Raw genomic sequence first — 25,594 nt, forward strand, 5'->3', positions numbered from 1 at the left:
GAGGAGAGATAGATGTTGCCCACTTCCTTATGATACCTTTATGCCCAAAGAATAGGAATTGTCCTCCATCTTCTATCATGGGCCAGGTACCCACATCATTTTCTTATATTTGGGTTCTACATCAAATCCTCTTTCTAGGGGTACCTGACATGACCCCTTTTATTGTGTACGATTTACCCAGTGCGGGCAGATCGGGCAGGGATTAATTCACAAGGGTCTTGTAAAGATTTAAAAGGTAGTATGACGGAGAATCCGACCGTATAAGATAGGGGCTGCAGACATACTTCCCTGACCCCCATATTTAATATTGGAAAATACGGCATTTTTTAAGTGGGCCACCTCCATACATACATACATACTCTTTCATCTATTGACACGCAAGCTGGTGCCTGATTGGCTGAAAGCAGTGTTAAATTTCCTGTCACAGATCAGCTGTGTTAATACCCCCTTAGCATGACTAGTCCCCTCTATACCCAATCCTGATAGACATACAGGCTCCATGAATGATTCTCTTTAGAAAGCTAAACCAACACAGATAAGGGTAATTGAATTTACAAGTTGTACATACAAATGGACATTTTATACAAGTAATAAATGATAAACAATCACAATGCAACATGGATAAATATTGTAGCCTCTGTATATGAAACATGGAAGCTGTTCCGGCCGCCGCAGCTGCCGGCCTGGAGATGTACCCCTTTAAACTATTTTTTTCATATCTACTGGCTCCAGAAAGTTAAACAGATTTGTAAATTACTTCTATTAAAAAAACAACTTAATCCTTCCAGTACTTAGCTGCTGGATACTACAGAGGAAGTTGAGTTGTTCTTTTTTGTCTGACCACAGTGCTCTCTGCTGACACCTCTGTCCATGTCAGGAACTGTCCAGAGCAGGAGCAAATCCCCATAGCAAACCTATCCTGCTCTGGACAGTTCTTCTAGAAGTACTTCTATAAAAAAAAAAAAACTTAATCCTTCCAGTACTGATCGGCTGCTGTATACTAAAGAGGAAGTTGAGTTGTTCTTTTCAGTCTTACCACAGTGCTCTGTCTGTATCATGAACTGTCCAGAGTAGGAGCAAATCCTCATAGCAAACCTCTCAGTTCCTGACACGGACAGAGGTGTCAGGAGAGAACTCTACTTTCTCTGGAGCATACAGCAGCTTATAAGTACTGGAAGGATTAAGATCTTTTAATAGAAGTAATTTACAAATCTTTTTTACCTTTCTGTCATCAGTTGATTTAAAAAAAAATATATATATATTTGTTTTCCACCGAAGTACCCCTTGAAATCAGACAGCCCTTTTTAGTTCTGTAATAGCAACGTCATGGCTCTAACAACTTGCCAATGGATTTGTATACAGCTGCACTGAGTCACCAAGACAATAACAGTGGAAATGACCGCAGGCCATGATATTCTAGTCCTGGTCACCTTCACCTCAGGTCTTCCATATTGCCTGGTTTATTTGTAATGCGATGTGTCTGCTGGAGTTAGAAACACTGTGACAGTGTTGTTCCCCACCATGGTAATATTTATACAGTGCGGAAACATGCTTATTTTATGAGCGGCACTGTAAGAGTACAAATAGCCGCCTGGACGTCATTCTGCTGTTCTGCAAGCCTCGCCAGTGTTTATGCTGCCTGAAAGGTCAATGACAGCTCCAAAGCTCGCTGTTTTTAGCCAATAGTTCTGCTGATAACTAATATTTGTTATTTCTGTCCTTTTTTTTCATTCCATTCTTGTCATTCTTCTAGAGCTTGTTAAAAAAGTAAACAACCTTATTGCCACGGGACAGTACGGCCGGCTCTTTGCTGTCGTCCACTTTGCAAGTAAACAATGGAAAGTCACCAACGAAGACCTTGTTTTAATTAGCGGCATTGTAGACGCGGAGTGCGGAGATAGAATCAGGCTAGAAAAGGTACGTTTTACCATAGATGTGTATGGAAGTAGATACAGAGCAGTGGTCTGCAGACTGTGGACCTCCAGCTATTGGAAAACTTCGACGCCCAGCATGCCCGGACAGCCAACATGCTGGGAGTTGTAGTTTTACAACAGCTGGAGGTCCACAGAGTGCAGACCACTGACATGGAGTAGGCATATAGGAAAATTTAGCAAGCTCATACAGAAGTTGAGAATTTTTACACGGGGGGGGGGGGGGGGGGGACGGGAGCATTCGGCAACAGCTGGAGGCACAATATGGGTCTGTTATGTGTGACCCTACAGAGTGCCTGACAGTAAAGAAGGCCCAAATATATGTGTATATATATATATATATATATATATATATATATATATATATATATATATATATATATATATATAATTTTTTTTATTTTTTTTTACATTTTTTTACATTTTTTTGCTTCTTACACCTCTGTAGTTATACTTTAGACTGCTGTAAAGCACGGGGAAAAAAAGTTACGCCAAGTACTCGTTTTACTGTCAGTAAATTTTTCCAACATCTACATTCCCTAAGGCCCCACTCGCATGCCGGAAACCATTGCAATCTCAAATCTTAAAATGCGTCCCTCTATCGTTAAAGAGAAACTGACAGCTGGTTCACCCGTACCAAACCCAATATACTGGGTTATAGTGCGGGTGAATATCTGTAAAAAGAGGGGTTACTCACATATTTAGCTGTAGTATTTTTGGAGTTCTGCCCGTTCCTAATTCTATCACCATTGCGCATAATCATCAGAGGGGTGGCCCGTACAGTGAATCTGAAGAACGCGGGAGCTTGGCAAGCCGGCCCCTTGCCTGTTATTGCCTAAACCTGCGCCGTGTCAACAGAATTGGTAACGGGCAGAACCCAGGATTGCCACACCTCTGTATTTCCTATCTCTCGACACTCGGGGCATGCAGTTCCATTAACTGCTTCCATATTAAAAGTTTAAATCGCCCTTCTTTTCCCATTTTTTATATATAAAATAAAAAAATAAACACGTTTGGTTTGCCACGTGCGTAATTGTCCTAACTATTAAATTATCCTGCACTGTAAACGGCATAAACGCAAAAAATTCCAAATGCAAAATTGCTTATTTTGGTCACATCACATTCCACCAAAAACGTAATAAAACATAACAAAAACTATATTTAAAAAAAGGGGCGGAGCAATGCATTTTGTGTTTTCAGTTTTCAGCCAAGCACAGTATAAATTTTTGGTTTCAGCCCAAAATTCCCCATTTGGTGCATCCCTACTATATAGGGTTTTTTTTTTTCTGGCAGCCCTACCTTTCTACCACCTGCCAGCCTACCTGAAGGGGGGTCTACCTACTTAATTAAGGGGACGTACTCAGGGTCCCTATCCACCTAATAAGGTGACATGTTGGTCTGCCTATTAAAGGGGAACTCCGGTGGGAAAAAAATTCAAATCAACTGGTGCCATAAAGTTACAGATTTGTAAATTACTTCAATAAAAAAAAATCTTAATCCTTCTAGTACTTATCAGCTGCTGTATACTACAGATATACAATCATGGCCATAAATGTGCACCCATGAAATTTTTCAAGAAAATTAAGTATTTCTCACAGAAAAGGGTTTCCGTAACAAATGTTTTGCTATACACATGTTTATTTCCTTTGTGTGGATTGGAACTAAACCAAAAAAGGAGGAAGAAAAGCAATTTGGACATAATGTCACACCAAACTCCAAAAATGGTCTGGACAAAATTATTGGCACCCTTTCAGAATTGTGGAAAAATAAGATTTTCAAGCATGTGATACTCCTTTAAACTCACCTGGGGCAAGTAACAGGTGTGGGCAATATAAAAATCACACCTGAAAGCAGATAAAAAGGAGAGAAGTTCACTTAGTCTTTGCATCGTGTGTCTGTGAAAATATCAACAATCTCAAGGTTACAAGTCCATCTCCAGAGATCTAGATTTGCCTTTGTCCACAGTGCGCAACATTATCAAGAACTTTGCAACCCATGGCACTGTAGCTAATCTCCCTGGGCGTGGACGGAAGAGAAAAATGTATGAAAGGTGTCAATGCAGGATAGTCCGGATGGTGGATAAGCAGCCCCAAACAAGTTCCAAAGATATTCAAGCTGTCCTGCAGGCTCAGGGAGAATCAGTGTCAGCGCGAACTATCCGTCGACATTTAAGTGAAATGAAACACTATGGCAGGAGACCCAGGAGGACCCCACTGCTGACACAGAGACATAAAAAAGCAAGACTACATTTTGCCAAAATGAACTTGAGTAAGCCAAAATCCTTCTGGGAAAACGTCTTGTGGACAGATGAGACAAAGATAGAGCTTTTTGGTAAAGCAGATCACTCTACTGTTTACCGAAAATGGAATGAGGCCTACAAAGAAAAGAACACAGTACCTACAGTGAAATATGGTGGAGGGTCAATGATGATTTGGGGTTGTTTTGCTGCCTATGGCACTGGGTGCCTTCAATGTGTGCAATATCAAAAACGAAAGACCAGGGAGTCAGGAGTTTGTCTGGCGCAGAGAGGAACCATCAGGCAGCCGAGTAAAATCAATGGATTTATTAGATGCAACGCGTTTCGCTGCGCATGCGCAGCGAAACGCGTTGCATCTAATAAATCGATTGATTTTACTCGGCTGCCTGATGGTTCCTCTCTGCGCCAGACAAACTCCTGACTCCCTGGTCTTTCGTTTTTGATTTTACTCTTACCCAGGAGGGCTGCAGTGGACCTTCTTCTTTACTCCTTCTGCACTTTACCTTGTTGTGTGTGGGCGCACAACCAACTTTGGTAAGCGGTTTGGGAATTACCGTCCCCTATCCCCACCAACAAGATCTACTGATCCCGCACATGAGGCGCCTTCCTCCCTCTCTCTAGATTTCAATGTGTGCAAGACATCATGAAATCTGAGGATTACCAATGGATTTTTGGCCGCACTGTACAGACCAGTGTCAGAAAGCTGGGTTTGCGTACGAGATCTTGGGTCTTCCAGCAGGACAATGACCCCAAACATATGTCAAAAAGAACCCAGAAATGGATGGCAACAAAGCACTGGAGAGTTCTGAAGTGGCCGCAATGAGTCCAGATCTAAATCCAATTGAATACCTGTGGAGAGATCTTAAAATTGCTGTTGGGTAAAGGCGCCCTTCCAATAAGAGAGACCTGGAGCAGTTTACAAAGTAAGAGTAGGCCAACATTCCGACTGAGAGGTGTAAGAAGCTTATTGATGGTTATAGGAAGCCACTGATTTCAGTAATTTTTTTCCAAAGGGTGTGCAACCAAATATTAAGTTAAGGGTGTCAATAATATTGTCCAGCCCATTTTTTGAGATTGGTGACATTATGTCCAATTTGCTTTTTTTCCTCCCTTTTTGGTTTAGTTTCAATGCACACAAAGGGAATAAACATGTGTATAGCAAAACATGTGTTACTGCAATCCTTTTCTGTGAGAAATACTTCATTTTCTTTTCCAGGGGTGCCAACATTTACAGCCATGACTGTACTACAGAGAAATTTGTGAAGTTCTGACACTGACAGAGGTGTCAATAGAGAGCACTGTGGTCAGACTAGAAAGAACTTCACACATTTCTCTATATCATACAGCAGCAGCTAAGTATTGAAAGGCTTTAGATTTTGAAGTAGAAATGATTTACAAATCTGTTTAACTTTCTGGCACCAGTTGATTTGAAAACATTTGTTTTCCCCTAGTTTCCACCGGAGTTCCCCTTTATGTCTATTAATAAAGACCTTATTTCCATACTATTTTGGTTGAAATTATTTTATGTACCAGGAAATGTGGATTGTCATGAGGGACAAGTAGATTGTGCTCCGTTTTAGTACCTTGGACAAGTATTTTTTATTTATTTTTTTATTCTACACCCCTTAAATGCTACACCTAAATATGTGAGTAACCACTCTTTGTGCAGCTATTCCGCCACACTATAACACGAGACTATTTGTCTGCTGAACCTGGGCTTAGTCATGGCCACCTACCTTATGATTCATTTGAACGTCATTGATGTGCTGCTTGTCCATGTAGGTGTTATTTAGCAGCCCTTATACTATACAAGATGCTAGGACAATAGCTTACACCTATTTTATGCATTTTACAGATCAGTCTTAAAGGGGTACTCTGCTGCTCAGTGTTTGGAACAAACTGTTCCGAACGCTGGAGCCGGGAGCTCGTGACCTCATAGCCCTGCCCCCTCATGATGTCACGCCCCACCCACTCAATGCAAGTCTATGGGAGGGGGCGTGACGCCCCTCCCATAAACTTGCATTGAGGGGGCGGGGCTGTGACGTCACAAGCTTCCGACACCGGCTCCAGCATTTTGGAACAGTTTGTTCCAAACGCAGAGCAGCAGAGTACCCCTTTAATGCTTGCAGTGCCCAATTTATTCCTGGAAACTGTTACATCTCCTAATCATGCAGAAGCTGGACTGGCACTGATAGAGAAGAGGGACAGCAGCTTGGCAGCAGTCAATTCATACCATTCCCAATCGCCGTCTGTGCTATAAATCCAATTTGTTGAAGTGATTATTAGCATAATGTCTGCTGAATCTACAGCTGCAATCTACGGGGCCTCCTGTAATAGCGCCTTAAGTGCTAAACTAATAGTCTCATTACTATTCATGGACTTACTCGCTTTCCCAGTAAATTTGGTCTATTATCTCATTAGATTTATTTCAATCTTTATTGAAGTGTCCTTTTATTTCACTGTTCAGATCTGAGTCTATTTCTGCCTTTTTTTTAATTAATTTTTTATAGGTTTTGCTAGTTGGCGGTGATAATTTTACGTTACTAGGAAAGCCTCTTCTTGGGTAAGTAGATCAATAGGACTCTTTGGGGGAGATTTGTCAGAACCTGTCCAGAGGAAAAGTTGCTGAGTTGCCCATAGCAACCAATCAGATCGCTGCTTTCATTTCTGAAAAGGCCTCTGCAAAATGAAACAGCGATCTGATTGGTTGTTATGAGCAACTCAGCAACTTTTCCTCTGGACGGGTTTTGATAAATTTCCCCCTTTGTATTTTAAAGAATATATAGATGCAATAAAAATGTCTGAATATAAAAACAATGAGGTTTAGATTAAAATAAAGTTCCATTTGTGTTCTAGATTTCCCATTGGACCTATAGTTTTATGTGTTGTGATTAGGGTTGCCACCTTTCTTGCAATAAAATACCGGCCATGCTAATTTGCATAATTATCTATGCGTGACATCACAGGATACACATATGCGGGAGAATTTTTTTCTGTTCTGACCCCTATAACTTTTTTTTCTCCCTATACGGTCCTGTATGAGGGCTCATTTTTTTGCGCCCCGATCTGTAGTTTTTACCAGTACCTTTTTTTTTTTTTTTTTTTTTTTTAATTAAATTTGGGAGTTGCAGTTAGTTACTAACTACAACTCCCAGCATGCCCTGATACAGCCTGTGGCTCAACAGCTTCCCCAAATGAAAACTACAACTCCCAGCATGTTGGACTATATTGTAGTATATAGTATAGGTCAGTGGTTTCCAAGCAGGGGTGCCTCCAGCTGATGCAAAACTACAACTCCCAGCATGCCCAGACAGCCGTTGGCTGTCTGGGCATGCTGGGAGTTGTAGTTTTGCAACAGCTGGAGGCGCTCTGGTTGGAAAACATTGGTATAGGTTATGGTGCAACATTCCCGGAGTTGGGGGATTGGTCGGATAAATACTGGCCATTGCATTGCTGGTATTTTTAATATAAAAACACCGGCTGTGGTGGTAAAATACCGGCCAGGTGGCAACCCTAGTTGTGATATTTTATATAGAGGATCTGTCCACGCTCCTGAACTGTCTGTTTTAGTAAACCTATTCATTCTCTGTGAATAGCATTTCTAGAACATCTTTTCTTAGAACTCTCTGTTATTCCTTCAGAATTATTTACAACATAGCGTTACTCTACTTTTTGCTAGTTGTGTACGTGCTCCAGTCTAACGGTGTCAAGCAAGGACACATCCAATTGAAATGACTAATGGCAACACATAGTTTCAGTTTGTGCTTAGATTTCCAGGAGGGATAACAGAGGAAATGCACAATAGGGGAGATAAAAATAAAAAACTGAATAAGACTGCCCCGCATTTTTAAGAGTAGCTCATGCTTTTTAAAACTCTGCCTCAACTTACTGTCTGCCCTAATCCTCAGTACCTGGCTCTGTTTAGGCAAAAAATTTGCCCCTAACGCGTACACATTTTTTTGGTACATTTTAAGCCTTATTCCTTTTTTAACCAAGACCATGCCCCTTTTTTTTTTTTTTTTTTTTTTTTAATTTTTTTTTTACAGAAACAGCCGAGCATGGTGTAAAAATAAATAAATAAATAAATAAATTATTTTTTTTGCCTTATTCATTTAAAGGAAAACGGTCAGCCAGTTCCCCCACACTAAACTCAATACACTGGGTTATAGTGTGGGTAAACAGGAGTCCCTACATGGTCCCTTACTTTTTTAGGTTTTCTTGCCGCCCGCTAAAGTTCCGTAAGTTTGGCCTTCATTTGCGCTGTGAAGGAGGGTCCCCCACCGGCAGCCTGGCTTTGGGTTCCAGAGGAAGGGATCTTAGCTCGCCCCCCTTGTTCGCATATTCATTTTCCCCCTGAGCACAGCGCTCTGTCTGCAGAGCCCATGCGCTGAGGGTCCGGATCAAATGCGTACGGAAATGTGAACCTAGCCTAAAAGAAAAACTGATATCAGTGATCATACTGACCCAGAGACAGAAATAGGATACAGCACTTAAAATGCAACAAAAAATTCTATATATCTCTGACATAAAAGCCTACAGAAGGCTGGTAACAAATGGGTTAGTGAATGGTGACAGCTCTGTTCTGAGATTAATCCTATTAATTAATCCTGTATATCTGCTATAGGAAAGACTTGGTACGAGTTGAGGCCACAGTGATTGAGAAAACTGAGTCCTACCCAAAGATTAATATGAAATTCTGGAAAAGACACAGATATCAGAAGAAGAAAAGTAAGTTGTTTTTAATATGCCCAGAGTAATGTGCTCCAAGATTAGACTCTGCACTTCCTACTTTGTCCTAATTTTTTCTTTATAATGTGAACGGTGTCAATTGTGAGGTTATTACAGTGTCCAGGAAGTGATAAGGTATGGCAGGGGGCATGAAGCAGGTGGATGCATACATAGCCTTATTTGTGTGTTTAATGCTGCTATCCTACATTTCCTAGTTCTCTAGCAGTACAGTGGTGCTGTCACAAAAGCCTTACTATCACCTAAAGAAAAGAAGAAGAAAAAAAAACCTTTTTGACATGTTGCCCAGTTGTGAATAAAATATGGCACTCTCTTTGAATTATGGTGCTCAAGTAGGATCCCAATCCTTAATTCATAATAGAAATAAACTCGGCACTCATTTGCAATTAAGTATGTGTAGGTTTATTCCGCAAATTTAGCAATCCAACAGATTATTTACATATGACGTTTCGATCTGTAATTGGATCTTTATCCGATATCTGTAAATTGGTAAACATACAGAGTCATGAGAAAATAGACCAACGAAAAGAGCAAAAAATTTAATATTAGTACACATGCACCAGGGCGAGACTAGGATCAAGGTATCAAGAGGAACGGTACGTTATAGAAACATAGAATGTGTCGGCAGTTAAGAACCATTTGGCCCATCTAGTTTGCCCAATAATCTGAATCCTATCAATAGTCCCTGGCCCTATCTTATATGAAGGATAGCCTTATCCTTATCCCATGCAAATTTCAGTTGCCAGAGTTCTGACCATTCTTCTAGGTTTCCTAAATCCTTTTCCATTTGGTGTATCCCTGCAGGAACATCAACCCTGTTACATATCTTTGTGTCATCAGCAAAAAGACATACCTTACCATCGAGACCTTTTGCGATATCACTAATGAAGATATTAAACAATATTGGTCCCAGTACAGATCCCTGTGGTACCCCACTGGTAACAAGACCTTGCTCTGAATATTCTCCATTGACTACAACCTTCTGTTGTCTGTCACTCAGCCACTGCCTAATCCACTCAACAATATGGGAGTCCAAGCTCATTGACTGCAGTTTATTGATAAGTCTTCTATGTGAGACAGTGTCAAAAGCCTTACTAAAATCTAGATATGCGATGTCTACTACCCCTCCGCCATTTATTATTTGAGTCACCCAATCAAAAAAATCTATAAGATTTGTTTGACATGATCTCCCTGAAGTAAACCCATGTTGTTTTTCATCTTGCAATCCATGGGATTTTAGATGTTCCACAATCCTATCCTTTAGTAGGGTTTCCATTAATTTCCCCACTATTGATGTCAGACTTACTGGCCTATAGTTGCTTGATTCCTCCCTACTACCTTTCTTGTGAATGGGCACGACATTCGCTAATTTCCAATCTTCCGGGACGACTCCTGTTACCAGTGATTGGTTAAATAAATCTGTTAACGGTTTTGCTAGCTCACCACTAAGCTCATTTAATAATTTTGGGTGTATCCCATCAGGCCCCTGTGATTTATTTGTCTTCACTTTAGACAGCAAACGTAGAACCTCTTCCTCTGTAAAGACGCATGCATCAAACGATTCCTTAGTTTTCCTCTCTAATGGAGGTCCTTTTCCTTCTGTAAAAACTCAACAGAAGTATTCATTAAGGCAGTCGGCTATCCCCTTATTCTCCTCAACATACCTTCCTTCCTTTGTTTTTAATTTTGTTATTCCTTCCTTTTTTCATTTATATATCTGAAGAATGTCTTATCCCCTTTTTTCACAGACTGAGCTAGTTTTTCTTTTGCCTGCGTTTTAGAAGTTCTTATAACTTGTTTGGCCTCTTTCTGCCTAGTCTTGTAGATTTCCCTATCTTCATTGCTCTGGGTTGTTTTATAATTACTAAATGCTAGTTTTTTGTTTTTTGATGATTTTGGCCACTTCTGCTGAGTACCACAGTGGTCTCTTTTATTGACAAGTCTAATGCAATTTTCTGTTGCCTTCAATAATGTGTCTTTTAAGTAGTCCCATTTCTCCTGAACTCCATGTAATTTGTTCCAGTCTGATAGGGACTCATTTATGACTAATCTAATTTTTGAATAGTCTATTTTTCTAAAATGTAAAACTTTTGTTTTCGTGTGGTGTGACTCCTTCACTGTTTTTTATATTAAACCACACTGATTGGTGATCACTAGATCCCAAGCTTTCGCCAACAATAACCTCATATACCAAATCCCCATTTGTGAATACCAAATCTAAAATGGCCTCCCTCCGGGTTGGCTCCTCAACCACTTGTTGTAGAGATAATCCCAGTAGGGAATTTAGAATATCTGTACTCCTGGCAGAACTAGCTATTTTGGTTTTCCAGTTTATATCTGGAAGATTGAAGTCTTCCATAATGATAACTTCTCCTTTCATCGTCATTTTAGATATATCTTCAACTAGTAGATCATCTACTCCTTTAACTTGGCCAGGTGGTCTATATATCACACCTACATAAGTTACTGAAGCAAGTATGTATCAGCTCACCCTCTGCAAATAGCGCACGGACTGGCGCGGACTTCGCCAGGCAATAGTGGAAAGAGAGAATGTCCAGCGCTCGACTCGGGAACAATACTTTATTTAGGGTCCACAGGAGAACATACAGGAACACGGAGACGTGTGACGCGTTTCAGCTTGTGTCACCAAGCCTTAGTCATACACTAAGAACATCACAAAAGAGTCACCTATGTAGGGGGCGGCCAGGTAAGAGCACACTTGAATCCGGTTGTCCAACATTGGCCACACCCCCACACAATCACAGTGCAACAAATATATAAGAAAGCTATTTAAAACCTTATGCCTGTGTTCAGACACAATATAAAACACAAAATGAATACATTTTACCTTAGAAAAATTTAAAAGGGGGGGGGGGGGGGAGAGTTTCTTAAAGAGTTTATATACACGGTACATTCAATCTCATACTGCTGTAAAACAATAATAATTATGACCCGGTGGGGATATGTCATATACATTATTTTTAATATACGGGGAAATTATGTCCTCCCTACAGGTCAAGCAGGAGAAAGAACTTTATGAAATACTGGAGGATGGGTAAAGAACCAAAGAGGTATATTGACACTAGAAAGTGACAGTGAATTCAGGAACAGACTAGTAGTGTAAAATCGTGTCAAGGCGTCTGTTCAGACCTGAGGGGGCTCTCTTATTTAGTTTTAAAATCCAGAAGACCTCACGGTCCAGGATTTTTTGTTTTAGATTGCCACCTCTGGAAGACAACCGGACCCTTTCTATATCCTGTAATGACATGCATGATGGATCCCCTCCATGTCTCTCTGCCACATGTTTAGATACCAAAGATACATGGCACGATTGGAAATGGTTAACATCAGAAAGATGTTTCCTCATTCTAACTTTAAGTGGGTTAGTAGTACACCCTACATATTGCATGTTGAAATCACTGCATGTAAATAAGTAAATTACTCCAGAGGTATTGCAGTTGATGTACTGCTTTATGCTGTGGGTACTGTTGTTACTGGATGATGTAAAAGTTTTAGAATTATGCATGTACCCACAGCATATACACCTAGTAGCTCCGCACTTATAGGATCCCACATAGTTTAACCAGGTGGGTTTTGTCACTGGTTGTTCTATAAATAGGCTCGGTGACAGCATTTGGCCCAAGGTGGGAGCCCTTCTCGAGACACACATATAGCCCGGTCCTAGAGCTTCCCTAAAATTGGGATCAGTATGTAAGATGGGTATGTACCTATCGATTATTTTCTTAACTGCTCCAAAATCTGCGCTTTATTGTGTCGAGAAGACGATAGGAATATTGCCCTCCTCTTTATTGCAGCTCACCTCTTTTGGCCGCACTAGGTCCTCTCGTTTCTTTCCCTTAGCGATGTGTACCGCCCTGGAGATAGTCCAATCAGGATACCCCCGTTGTCGCATGCGGTTGCCAATGGCAACCGCCTCCTTGGCGAAGTCATCCTCCAGGGTGCAATTGCGACGGGCTCGGATCATTTCTCCTACAGGGAGGTTTTCGACTACATGCGAGGGGTGGCAGGACGTGGCATGAATGATCGAATTCACAGCGGTCTTTTTCCTAAATGTGGCAGAGATGATCCGGCCACTCTCCATGTCACCCCGCAGATGTAAGTCGAGAAAGTCAACCTCCTGCAATTTGAAACATACTGTAAAGGTGAGGTTCAGATCATTCAAATTCAGGAATTCTCCGAACCCCTGTATGGCCATTACATCGGACCCCCAAATGAAAAGGAGGTCATCGATGCAACGGTCATACCACAGCAGATGTTCGCCGTGTGGGTTAGTGGGGGCGAAAAGAATCTCACTCTCCCACCAACACATGTAGATGTTGGCGAGAGAGGGGGAGAATTTTGCCCCCATTGACGCCCCCGTTACCTGCAGAAAGAAGGAACCATTGAACATGGCCGTGAGTGGAGGTGATAATTTGGACATATTAAACGGGATGACTCATGAGGAACGCATAGCTAAGCTATTGAATGCCACTGATGTTGAGACCCAGGACACGCTGGATTTGAAAATCGCTATGAAAGCCCTGGAGGAGGCTCTGATGAAAGAAACGAGAATTTGGTGGGACATGTCCACACTCAAAAAGTATGTGACTCAGAATATGGTCCCCAGAGGCCTCCGAATAAGGAAGTTTCCAACAACCATCTTCTCTGACAAGTTTAAAGCCGATTGGAACAACCTACTGGCCAATACTTCTCTCCGATTTGTCCGTCTAATTGTGGAACATGAGGAAAAGGCGTTGCAAGAAATTAACAACAAGATTAAAGATCTCAGAGCAACCCTCTCACAATTCGAACAGGACAGTACATATAAAGAGCAGGATGCAAAAATGAGAGAGAATATCAATAAACTTGAGATCTCTATTACAGATATTAAACAGAGAAAATGTATTCGAGATCTCGAGGACTATCGGACTGATATGGTCTTTCCATGGCCCACCAGAGAGGGCCAGGTACACACACCTAAGTCCCTCCTCAAGAAACGCAGAAAGAACTTCAGGAAGAAAACACCCACAGACAAAAAAGACCTACGTGTTAGCTTCTCCTCCCTGGACTCTATTGATGTGGATTCCGGAGACTCAGATGCTCAGCCGGATCCAACCCTTCTGAATGCCATGTCTTCACCGCTCCAGACGCCAAACTAAACCACAAAGCAAGCCGTCAAAAACGATGCGCGGGACGGAAACATCGTACCCACAAGAAGGTTCACCTGGACCAGCAATTCGAACAGGTAAGGACTGTACCCATTTTCAATTTATCGGCTGTTATTTTGTCGGAAGCTGAGCTTTCTGTGCTTGCACGTGGACTGTCCTTCGCGCCAACCAATAAGATGGACCTTTTCAGGACAATGCTAGATGTAAACCGATTCGTTCGGAACATTACCTTACGTAAGCATTTTTTAAATGTTAGTAATGAGAATTGCATTGAACCTGAAAATGTGTCTGAACCTGTTAATGTTAATATAAATGTTATGCAGCAAACTGCATCATCTGAATTTACTGGTATTGAACCTGGACATGCCGGGTTCGGTTTTGCTGAACTCTGTGCACCTGCAGGAGTTATGTGACCAGGGTCCTAGTATTGATATACCTGAGTTTGCTACATCTAATCAATCTTTTTATCCTACTATGTCCCGCTCCTCTGTACTTGTTTCAGGAGGCAGTAGAGAGGGACATATATGAGCTTTCAACAAAAAAAGTTAACAGGTATCAGAATCTTACTATCAAAGAAAAAAACGCACTAAAGGAATTAAATGAGATGCATCATGTAGTGTTCAGGCAGGCTGACAAGGGTGGAGCCGTGGTGGTCCTGGACAGGGGCCTGCATTGTAAAGCCAACATGGAGATGTTGGAGGACCCATTTACCTACAGGCCCCTGCCCAGTGACCCCACGGACATCTTTAGGTCCCGTCTGTCTTCCATTGTGCAACTTGGACTAGAGGGATTTTCAGCCAAAAGGTGGCTAAATATCTGATTATTGAAAACCCAGTCATTCCCATATTTCACTCTCTTCCGAAAGTGCACAAGGAAGTCTTTCCCCCACCACTCAGGCCCATAGTTGCGGGAATATCTTCGTTAAACGCACACCTATGTGCCTGGGTGGATTCCCTCCTGCAACCCCTCATTCCGCATATACCAGGCCACATTAAAGACACAAAACATCTGCTAGGAATGCTAGAGCAGGTTACCTGGAAGGAGTCAAATTGTTGGGTGACTGCGGATGTAACATCTTTGTATTCCGTCATCCCCCACAATCTTGCACTCCAAGCTTTATCATGGTTTTTGAGGGTTTACTCCCGCTACTCTGCAGAACTAAGTGAATTTATTTTAACGGCGGTAGAGTATCTATTGAGCCACAACTATTTTATGTTCAATGGTTCCTTCTTTCTGCAGGTAACGGGGGTGTCAATGGGGGCGAAATTCTCCCCCTCTCTCGCCAACATCTACATGTGTTTGTGGGAGAGGGAGATTATTTTCGCCCCCACTAACCCGCACAGCGAACATGTGCTGTGGTATGGCCGTTAAATCGATGACCTCCTTTTCATTTGGGGGTCCGATGTAACGGCCATACAGGGGTTCGGAGAATTCCTGAATTTGAATGATCTGAACCTCACCTTTACTGTATGTTTCAAATTGCAGGAGGTTGACTTTCTCGACTTACATCTGCGGGGTGACATGGAGAGTGGCCGGATCATCTCTACCACATTTAGGAAAAAGACCGCTGTGAATTCGATCCTTCATGCCACGTCCTGCCACCCCTCGCATGTAGTCGAAAACTCCCTGTAGGAGAAATGATCCGAGCCCGTCGCAATTGCACCCTGGAGGATGACTTCTCCAAGGAGGTGGGTACCGTCGGCAACCGCCTGCGACAAGGGGGGGTATCCTGATTGGGCTATCTCCAGGGCGGTACACATCGCTAAGGGAAAGAAATGAGAGGACCTAGTGCGGCCAAAAGAGGTGAGCTGTAATAAAGAGGAGGGCAATATGCCTATCGTCTTCTCGACACAATATAGCACGGATTTTGGAGCAGTTAAGAAAATAATCGATAGGTACATACCCATCTTACATACTGATCCCAATTTTAGGGAAGCTCTAGGACCGGGCTATATGTGTGTCTCGAGAAGGGCTCCCACCTTGGGCCAAATGCTGTCACCGAGCCTATTTATAGAACAACCAGTGACAAAACCCACCTGGTTAAACTATGTGGGATCCTATAAGTGCGGAGCTACTAGGTGTATATGCTGTGGGTACATGCATAATTCTAAAACTTTTACATCATCCAGTAACAGCAGTACCCACAGTATAAAGCAGTACATCAACTGCAATACCTCTGGAGTAATTTACTTATTTACATGCCGCGATTGCAACATGCAATATGTAGGGTGTACTACTAACCCACTTAAAGTTAGAATGAGGAAACATCTTTCTGATGTTAACCATTTCCAATTGTGCCATGTATCTTTGGTATCTAAACATGTGGCAGAGAGACATGGAGGGGATCCATCATGCATGTCATTATTACAGGGTATAGAAAGGGTCCGGTTGTCTTCCAGAGGTGGCAATCTAAAACAAAAAATCCTGGACCGTGAGGTCTTCTGGATTTTAAAACTACGAGAGCCCCCTCAGGTCTGAACAGACGCCTTGACACGATTTTACACAACTAGTCTGTTCCTGAATTCACTGTCACTTTCTAGTGTCAATATACCTCTTTGGTTCTTTACCCATCCTCCAGTATTTCATAAAGTTCTTTCTCCTGCTTGACCTGTAGGGAGGACATAATTTCCCCGTATATTAAAAATAAAAATAATGTATATGACATATCCCCACCGGGTCATAATTATTATTGTTTTACAGCAGTATGAGATTGAATGTACCGTGTATATAAACTCTTTAAGAAACTCTCCCCCCCCCCCCCCCCCCTTTTAGTTTTTCTAAGGTAAAATGTATTCATTATATGTTTTATATTGTGTCTGAAAACAGGCATAAGGTTTTAAATAGCTTTCTTATATATTTGTTGGACTGTGATTGTGTGGGGGTGTGGCCAATGTTGGGCAACCGGATTCAGGTGTGCTCTTACCTGGCCGCCCCCTACATAGGTGACTCTTTTGTGATGTTCTTAGTGTATGACTAAGGCTTGGTGACACAAGCTGAAACGCGTCACACTTCTCCGTGTTCCTGTATGTTCTCCTGTGGATCCTAAATAAAGTATTGTTCCTGAGTCGAGCGCTGGACGTTCTCTCTTTCCACTACACAAGTTACTGCAACGTAACTGACTCTATGTTGGCCTCACTAACTTGTATTAGGTTAGATTTTATGCTATCTTTCACATATAGGGCCACTCCTCCTCCTTTCTTGCCTTCTCTGTCTCTTCTGTATAAAGAGTACCCTGGTATGGATATGTCCCAGTCATTCCTTTCATTAAACCATGTCTCAGTAACAGCCACTAAATCTACATTCTTAGATGCCATTATTGACCCAAGTTCATTGATTTTATTACCTAAACTGCGGGCATTTGTAGACAGGACTCTGAGCTTGTCATTTCTTAACCTCTGGGCCACTGACATGTTCTGGCATTGTTTCAGGGGGCAATTGGACTCATGGATTTTCACTCTTTTGCCCCCCCCCCCCTTCCTAGTTTAAATACTCCTTAGCAAATTCTTGGAATTGTTCACTGAGTACATTTGTTCCTTTGAGAGAAAGATGCAAACCATCTTTTTTGTACAGTTCCTTTCTATTCAAAGTAGAGCTATCAAGAGACACAAAGCCAAATCCTTGCTCCTGACACCATTTACTAAGCCATAGGTTGAACTCCTTAATACGCCTCTGCCTATCATTCTGCAAAATGAGTACTGGGCATAATATAGAAGTAATATTCATAGTGCCTAATACTGCCAGTGGTCACCGGATTTCTTCTGATGAGAATATCTTGTCAATAGTGAGATATCGGAGGCAATGCATGAGTAAAAGGAGGATATGTGCAACACCGGACCTCACATGGGTATAAGAGAATAATGGTAGTATCGTAAAGGAAGCAATGGAGGAAATAGATAAAATCAGAGATGTAGGCAAAAGGGGATTCAATGAAGTGTGAGAGAACTCCGTATATTATTAAGTAGAAGCTAAGAAGGAGTCAATGGAGGAAAGGTATACAGTGGGGATCAAAAGTTTGGGCACCCCAGGTAAAAATTTGTATTAATGTGCATAAAGAAGCCAAGGAAAGATGGAAAAATCTCCAAAAGGCATCAAATTACAGATTAGACATTTTTATACTATGTCAACAAAAGTTAGATTTTATTTCCATCATTTACACTTTCAAAATAACAGAAAACAAAAAAATGGCATCTGCAAAAGTTTGGTCACCCTGCAGAGTTAACCCCTTAAGGACCAGGGGTTTTTCCACTTTCATTTTTTTCCTCCTCACCTTTAAAAAATCATAACTCTTTCAATTTTGCACCTAAAAATCCATATGATGGCTTATTTTTTGCGCCACAAATTCTACTTTGTAATGACATCAGTCATTTTACCCAAAAATCTACAGCGAAACGGGGAAAAAAATCATTGTGAGACAAAATTGAAAAAAAAAAACACCATTTCGTAACTTTTGGGGGCTTCTGTTTCTACGCTGTAAATTTTTCGGTAAAAATGACACCTTCTCTTTATTCTGTAGGTCCATACGATTAAAATGATACCCTACTTATATAGGTTTGATTTTGTCATACTTCTGAAAAAAATCATAACTACATGCAGGAAAATTTATATGTTTAAAATTGTCATCTACTGACTTCTGTTTTTTTTTATGGGAAAAGGGGGGTGATTCAAACTTTTTTTTTTTTTCACTTTTTCACTTTTATTTTTTATTTTTTGCAGTGGGGCTATAACACTGCACACACTGATCTTTTACATTGATCACTGGTTTCTCATAGGAAACCAGTGATCAGTGATTCTGCCGCTTGGCTGCTCATGTCTGGATCTCGGGCACTGAGCAGTCATTCGCCGTTCGGACACGAGGAGGCAAGGTAGGAGACCCTCTTCGTGTCCCAGAGATATTCGGGATGCCGCTATTTCACCGTGGACATCCTGAACAGCCCCCTGAGCTAGCCGGCAGTGATTTACTTTCACTTTAGACGCGGTCTATTAGCCATGGGTCCCAGTCATTGCCCCGTGCTATTAGCCACGGGTCCCAGCCGTTGTTAGAGGCTGGGCCCGACCCGCTATGACGCGGGGCCACGACTTGGCCCCGCGTTATAGAAAGGGAAAGGACTCAGGATGTAACGGTACATCCTTGGTCCTTAAGAGGTTAAAGGGGTATTCAAGGAAGAAACTTTTTTTTATATATCAACTGGCTCCAGAAAGTTAAACAGATTTGTAAATTTCTTCTATTAAAAAATCTTACTCCTTCCAATAATTATCAGCTGCTGAAGTTGAGTTGTTCTTTTCTGTCTGGCAACAGTGCTCTCTGTTGACATCTCTGCTTGTCTCGGGAACTGCACAGAGTAGAATAGGTTTGCTATGGGGATTTGCTTTTTCTCTGGACAGTTCCCGAGACACGTGTCATCAGAGAGCAGTTAGACAGAAAAGAACAACTCAACTTCAGCAGCTCATAAGTACTGAAAGGATTAAGATTTTTTAAATAGAAGTCATTTACAAATCTGTTTAACTCTCTGGAGCCAGTTGATATATAATAAAAAGTTTTTTTTTCCTGGATAACCCCTTTAATATCTTGTACTGCCCCCTGTGGCAAGTATCACAGCTTGTAAACGCTTTTTGTAGCCAGCCAAAAGTCTTTCAATTCTTGTTTGAGGTATCTTTGCCCATTCTTCCTTACAAAAGTCTTCCAGTTCTTTGAGATTTCTGGGCTGTCTGTCACGCACTGCTCTTTTAAAGGGGTATTCCAGGCAAAACCTTTTTTTATATATATCAACTGGCTCCGGAAAGTTAAACAGATTTGTAAATTACTTCTATTAAAAAATCTTAATCCTTCCAATAGTTATTAGCTTCTGAAGTTTTCTGTCTAACTGCTCAATAATGATGTCACGTCCCGGGAGCTGTGCATGATGGGAGAATATCCCCATAGGAACTGCACAGCTCCCGGGACGTGAGTCATCAGAGAGCAGTTAGACAGAAAACAACAACTCAACTTCAGAAGCTAATAACTATTGGAAGGATTAAGATTTTTTAATAGAAGTAATTTACAAATCTGTTTAACTTTCCGGAGCCAGTTGATATAAAAAAAAAGTTTTGGCCTGGATTACCCCTTTAAGGTCTATCCATAGACTTTCAATTATGTTGAGGTCAGGAGATTGTGGAGGCCATGGCAAAACCTTCAGTTTATGCCTTTTGATGTAATGCCCCGTGGATTTCGAGGTGTGTTTAGGATCATTATCCATTTGTAGAAGCCATCTTCTCTTTAACTTCAGCTTTTTCACAGATGGCATCAAGTTAGCATCCAAAATTTGCTGAGATTTTATTGAATCCATTTTTCCTTCTACTCTAGAGATGTTCCCTGTGCCACTGGCTGCAATACAACCCCAAAGCATGATTGATCCACCCCCATGCTTAACAGTTGGACAGAGGTTCTTTTCATTAAATTCTGTTCCCCTTCTTCTCCAAACGTACCTTTGCTCATTCTTGCCTAAAGGTTCAATTTTAACCTTATCGGTCCACAGAACTTGTTTCCAAAATGCATCAGGCTTGTCTATATGTTCATTTGCAAAGTTCAAACCCTGATTTTTGTGGTGAGGACGTAGAAGAGGTTTTCTTCGAATGACTCTTCCATGAAGACCATATTTGTACAAGTATCTCTTTATAGTGGAATAGTGTACCACAACTCCAATGTCTGCCAGATCTTTCTTGAGGAATTGTGCAGTCAAACGTGGGTTTTGAATAGTTTTTCTCACAATCCTGCAAGCTGTTCTGTCTGATATTTTTCTTGGTCTTCCAGATCTTGCTTTAACTTCCACTGTTCCTGATGACTGCAATTTCTTAATTACATTCCAAACAGGATATTGACATCTGAAAACATTTTTCTATCTTCTTTATAGCCTTCTCCAGCTTTGTGAGCATCAACTATTTTCAGTTTCAGATTTCTAGACAACTGCTTAGAAGAACCCATGGTGCTGATTGTTGGGGCAAGGTCAGATGAGTCTGGGCATTTAAAACCTTTGAGATTGACATCACCTGGTCTTCCCAGAAGATAATTGAGAACAATCTATGACACTGGCAGGTCTCAGCTTTGCAAAGGGGGCAGTGCATGCTATAAATTCTGCAGGGTGCCCAAACTTTTGCAGACGCCATTTTTTTGTTTTCTGTTATTTTGAAAGTGTAAATGATGGAAATAAAATCTAACTTTTGTTGACATATTATAAGAATGTCTAATCTGTCATTTTATGCCTTTTGGAGATTTTTCCATCTTTCCTTGGCTTCTTTATGCACATTAATACAAATTTTTACCTGGAGTGCTCAAACTTTTGATCCCCACTATATACATTTCCTCCATTGCCTCCTTCTTAGCTTCTACTTTATAATATACAGAGTTCTCTCACACTCCATTGAATCCCCTTTTGCCTACATCTCTGATTTTATCTATTTCCTCCATTGCTTCCTTCTTTACATTCACTTTACGATACTACCTTTATGCTTTTATACCAACGTGAGGTCCGGTGGAGCGCATATCCTCCTTTTACTCATGCATTGCCTCAGATATTCTCATCAGAAGAAATCCGGTGATTGTGTTTAGCACACAGGACCACTGGCAGTATTGGGCACTATGAATATTACTTCTATATTATGCCCAGTACTCATTTTGCTACTACTCTCCAATACGGCCTACAGTTGTATACTGCATTGTTTGTGTATATAAATTATTGTACATATTGTATATACCTTGTGGCACAATTGTCTTATTTTCATGTACTAGTATGCCACCAGTGGGATGGTTTCTAGACAGGATCATATATTTCTATTATTATATTACTCCATATACATTTCACCATATTATTCTATAATGTACCGTTCCTCTTGATATCTTGATCCTAGTCTCTCCCTGGCGCATTTGTACTTATATTTTATGTTTTCCTTTTGTCGTTGGTCTATTTTCTCATGACTCTGTATGTTGACCAGTTTACAGATATCTGATGAAGATCCACTTACGGATCGAAACGTCATATGGAAATAATCATTTGGACTGCTAAATTTTCAGAATAAACCTGCACATACTTAATTGCAAATGAGTGCCGAGTTTATTTCTACTACGTTGCCCAGTTGTGTCAAAAGTTTTGATCGCACAGGGTCTCATAACTCGATTGCAATGGGTCTCAGAATTATTTAGGGGAAGTGTCCAGCATTGCACTTGACTCCCCAGCCAGTGCCGAGATGTGACCTTTTCGCTACATGTACTTATATAGTAAAAAAGGTCAGATTTGATTTACAGCTGGGGAGAGAGCCATGCGCTGCTACGAACTTTCATAGCTAATAACTAGTGACAGCAGTGGATCTTTAGAGTGCGACCCGGTGTGATCACAACTTTTGATATGTCTGGGCAACATGTCAAAGGTTGTAACCCTTTAAAGCTGGCCATATACATAAGATTAGTATTGGCTGATCAATAAATCATCTGATAGCTTATACCAATGATCTGACAATTGGTACACCAGACTAAATTAGCTCATGAGGATGATTATTTAACCAACAACTGAATTGCCAAAAAATGGATCTACTGTAATTGGCCAACAATATCCTACATGTATAGCGGATAGGGGTTTTCCAAGCTAAATTAACTTAAATTAATGTCATCAACATCAGATTAGTTAGGGTCCGACACCTGTCGTCCTCACCGATCAGATGTTTGCCAGAGCCACTGCATTGTTATATACAGAGAACAGTGCCTGAAGCAGACAGGTCCATACATTGTGTTGTGGCCAGTGGTTGACCAAAATAGCCAAAGTTGTCCACTCGGCTTACTACTGTCTTATATGTATGGCAAGCTTTTCTCACCCACCTTCTTTTGACAATGAGGTGATGTTCCTCATCTTGTGCTTGTACACACAGCAAAACGGACACGTGAGCTATAGAGAACAGGAGATCCTCTGCACAGGTCACAGAGCATGCCCACAACACTCTATCCTGTAAAAGTCAGCCATTCATCTCCACACTGCAGGCTCCTATGATACAGGTGGCTTTATGTAAAATCTCTCCAAATGCTGTTAACAGCAGATTACCTGGCGGACCCCATAATCATATTGGGGCATCACCTCAAGATGCTTTTTGAGAAAATGAATGTACATTACATTAAGGGGGTCCACTTAAAATCAAGCCTATGTTTGGAAACCCCGTGGTCTGAGAGGGGTATTTCAAATCAGACAATCTTATAATAGTTTTGTAAACTTGCACAATTGTACATTTGTATTGGCTTAATGATAGTTTTACATGTCCTAGGTTTGAGATGCTGGCACTATGGTTTCTATATCCTAATGATTGTTATTTTTGTTTTTCAGTAACCATTGCACCACAGACAATCCTGAGGATCAACACCATTGACATTGCTCCTGCTTTATCTTGATTTTACATATTTTTCTACTATAACTTCACTTATTAAACAAAACTATGAAGAATACAGTACATGTGTTTCTAGCTTTATATTTATTTATTATTCTGAACAGTAATGTAGTCTGCCACCAGCTATGGCGCCTCTGTTTCCATTATATTTTTTGCCATTTTATATATTTTTAGGCCTTAGTGACTCTTTATACACCTTTTTTTCCTCTCTGTTAGAAATTTTTCACACTAGAAAAGGCATAGGGCAAAACATGAATCCCTGTGCATGTCTATGAGTGTCCTGAATAAAACAAAGCGTAATATGCCCATGTAAAGTGGTGTAGCTATAGGTGGGGGTACAGTAGAAATGGATGTTGTACATTTTGGAGTCTTGGAGCTTCTGGCCATGTACATGAGGCCTTATTCTATTAATCCAAGTAGAACTGGCACCTTTTTTTGTGTTGCTGTAAAGTTCTTAGAATTTAAAGGGGTTATCAAGCAATAATTTTTTTTTTTAAAGAGCAAATTTCTTCTAAAAACAGCACCACTCCTGTATGCAGGTTGTGTGTGGTATTACAAATTGTCTTAATTACCTTCAATAAAACTGATCTGCAAAACTACACCTAACCTGCAGTCAAATGCAGTGAAGTTTTTTATTTTTATTTTTTTAAATTAGCTCTTTTTGTTTGTTTTTTGAATGGTGGATAACCCCTTAAACTAGAATTAATTGACTTTCACTAATAGAAGTTTTAGAAGCACACGTAGCGATCAAATTTACCATGTTTCCAAACCACAAAAGAACAAACTAAGGCTGGGTTCACATCACGTTTTTCCCCATACGGGAGCGCATACGGCAGGGGGGGGGAGCTAAAAACTTGCGCTCCCGTATCCCTGCCGTATGTGGCCCGTATGTAATCCATTTCAATGAGCCGACCGGCGTGAACCGGTCGGCTCATTTTTCCCCGCATGCGGTTTTCTAAAATCATAGTCAACCACTGTTTTAGGTCTGGTAGGAAACCGCATACGGGGAAAAATGAGCCGACCGGTTCACTCCAATCGGCTCATTGAAATGAATTGCATACAGGCCGCATACGGCAGGGATACAGAAGTGCAAGCTTTTAGCTCCCCATGCCGTATGCGCTCCCGTATGGGGAAAAAATGTGATGTGAACCCAGCCTAATACTGAATACAAGTGCACACCACTGATAATTAGCAATCATGAAAAATACTTTTACATTACATGGACATAGCAAAATATCACACCTAAAATATGCAAAATGACAGACACATCCAAGTAAAACCGTTCACTGGAAGCGCCAGCACAACCCTGGGGAGAGGCCATGAACCCTCTTCCCTGGAATGCGACCCTGTCCTAAAGAAAATGTACACCATAATGCATCCTGCCAGAGTATGTTATACAGTTGAATAATATGCCCCTCCTAAGTATATAATATAAAAAATAAATATCCAAATATGGCAATTCTAATTAATGAATAAGTTGTTAATAATGAAGGAAAAAAAAAGCATAAATGGCAAACCAGACTGGCAGGGAAAAACCGTGCGGTAGTGATGTGATCGACGGGGCCACACAAGAATCCCATGTGTTCTGTCGTCAAGCGACTTCCTCAAGCAAACACCCCTGAGGAAGTAGCTTGGCGACAGAATGCGTGGGGTTCTTGTGTATTAACAACTTATTCATTTATTAGAATTGCCATATTTGTATATTTATTATTTATATTATATACTTAGGAGGGGCATATTGTTCAACTGTATAACATACTCTGGCAGGATGCATTATGGTGTACATTTTCTTTAGGACGGGGTCGCATTCCAGGGAAGAGGGTCCATGGCCTCTCCCCAGGGTTGTGCTGGTGCTCCTAGTGAGCCTTTTTACTTGGTTTTAGATGTCTTTTTGCATATTTTATATGTGATCTTTTGCTATGTCCATGTAATGTAAAATAAAGTATTTTTCATGATTGATAATTATCAGTGGTGTGCACTTGTATACAGTATTAGTTTGTTCTTTTGTGGTTTGTCTAGATATCCACGCTGTAAGTAGCACCCCATCAGTACATTGGTTTAGCCCCCCTTTTCTATTATATACAAGTATTTAC

The 25,594-nt window shown here is 41.0% G+C and overlaps 1 protein-coding gene across 2 annotated transcripts in view; it reads left to right on the forward strand.

Annotated features, from left to right (window-relative positions):
• Window positions 1-23,561, forward strand: part of MRPL21 (mitochondrial ribosomal protein L21) — a 43,394-nt gene extending 19,833 nt beyond the window's left edge. For both annotated transcript variants that reach the window (XM_056526717.1, XM_056526718.1), the window contains exons 4-7: window positions 1,754-1,917; window positions 6,699-6,751; window positions 8,813-8,916; window positions 23,441-23,561. In XM_056526717.1, coding sequence (XP_056382692.1) covers window positions 1,754-1,917; window positions 6,699-6,751; window positions 8,813-8,916; window positions 23,441-23,505 — 386 coding nt within the window. In that variant the 3' untranslated portion in view covers window positions 23,506-23,561. The remainder of the gene's footprint in view (window positions 1-1,753; window positions 1,918-6,698; window positions 6,752-8,812; window positions 8,917-23,440) is intronic.
• Window positions 23,562-25,594: the final 2,033 nt, after the last annotated feature.

The sequence above is a fragment of the Hyla sarda genome, chromosome 6 (assembly GCF_029499605.1).
Source record: "Hyla sarda isolate aHylSar1 chromosome 6, aHylSar1.hap1, whole genome shotgun sequence".
NCBI classification, from domain to species: domain Eukaryota; kingdom Metazoa; phylum Chordata; class Amphibia; order Anura; family Hylidae; genus Hyla; species Hyla sarda.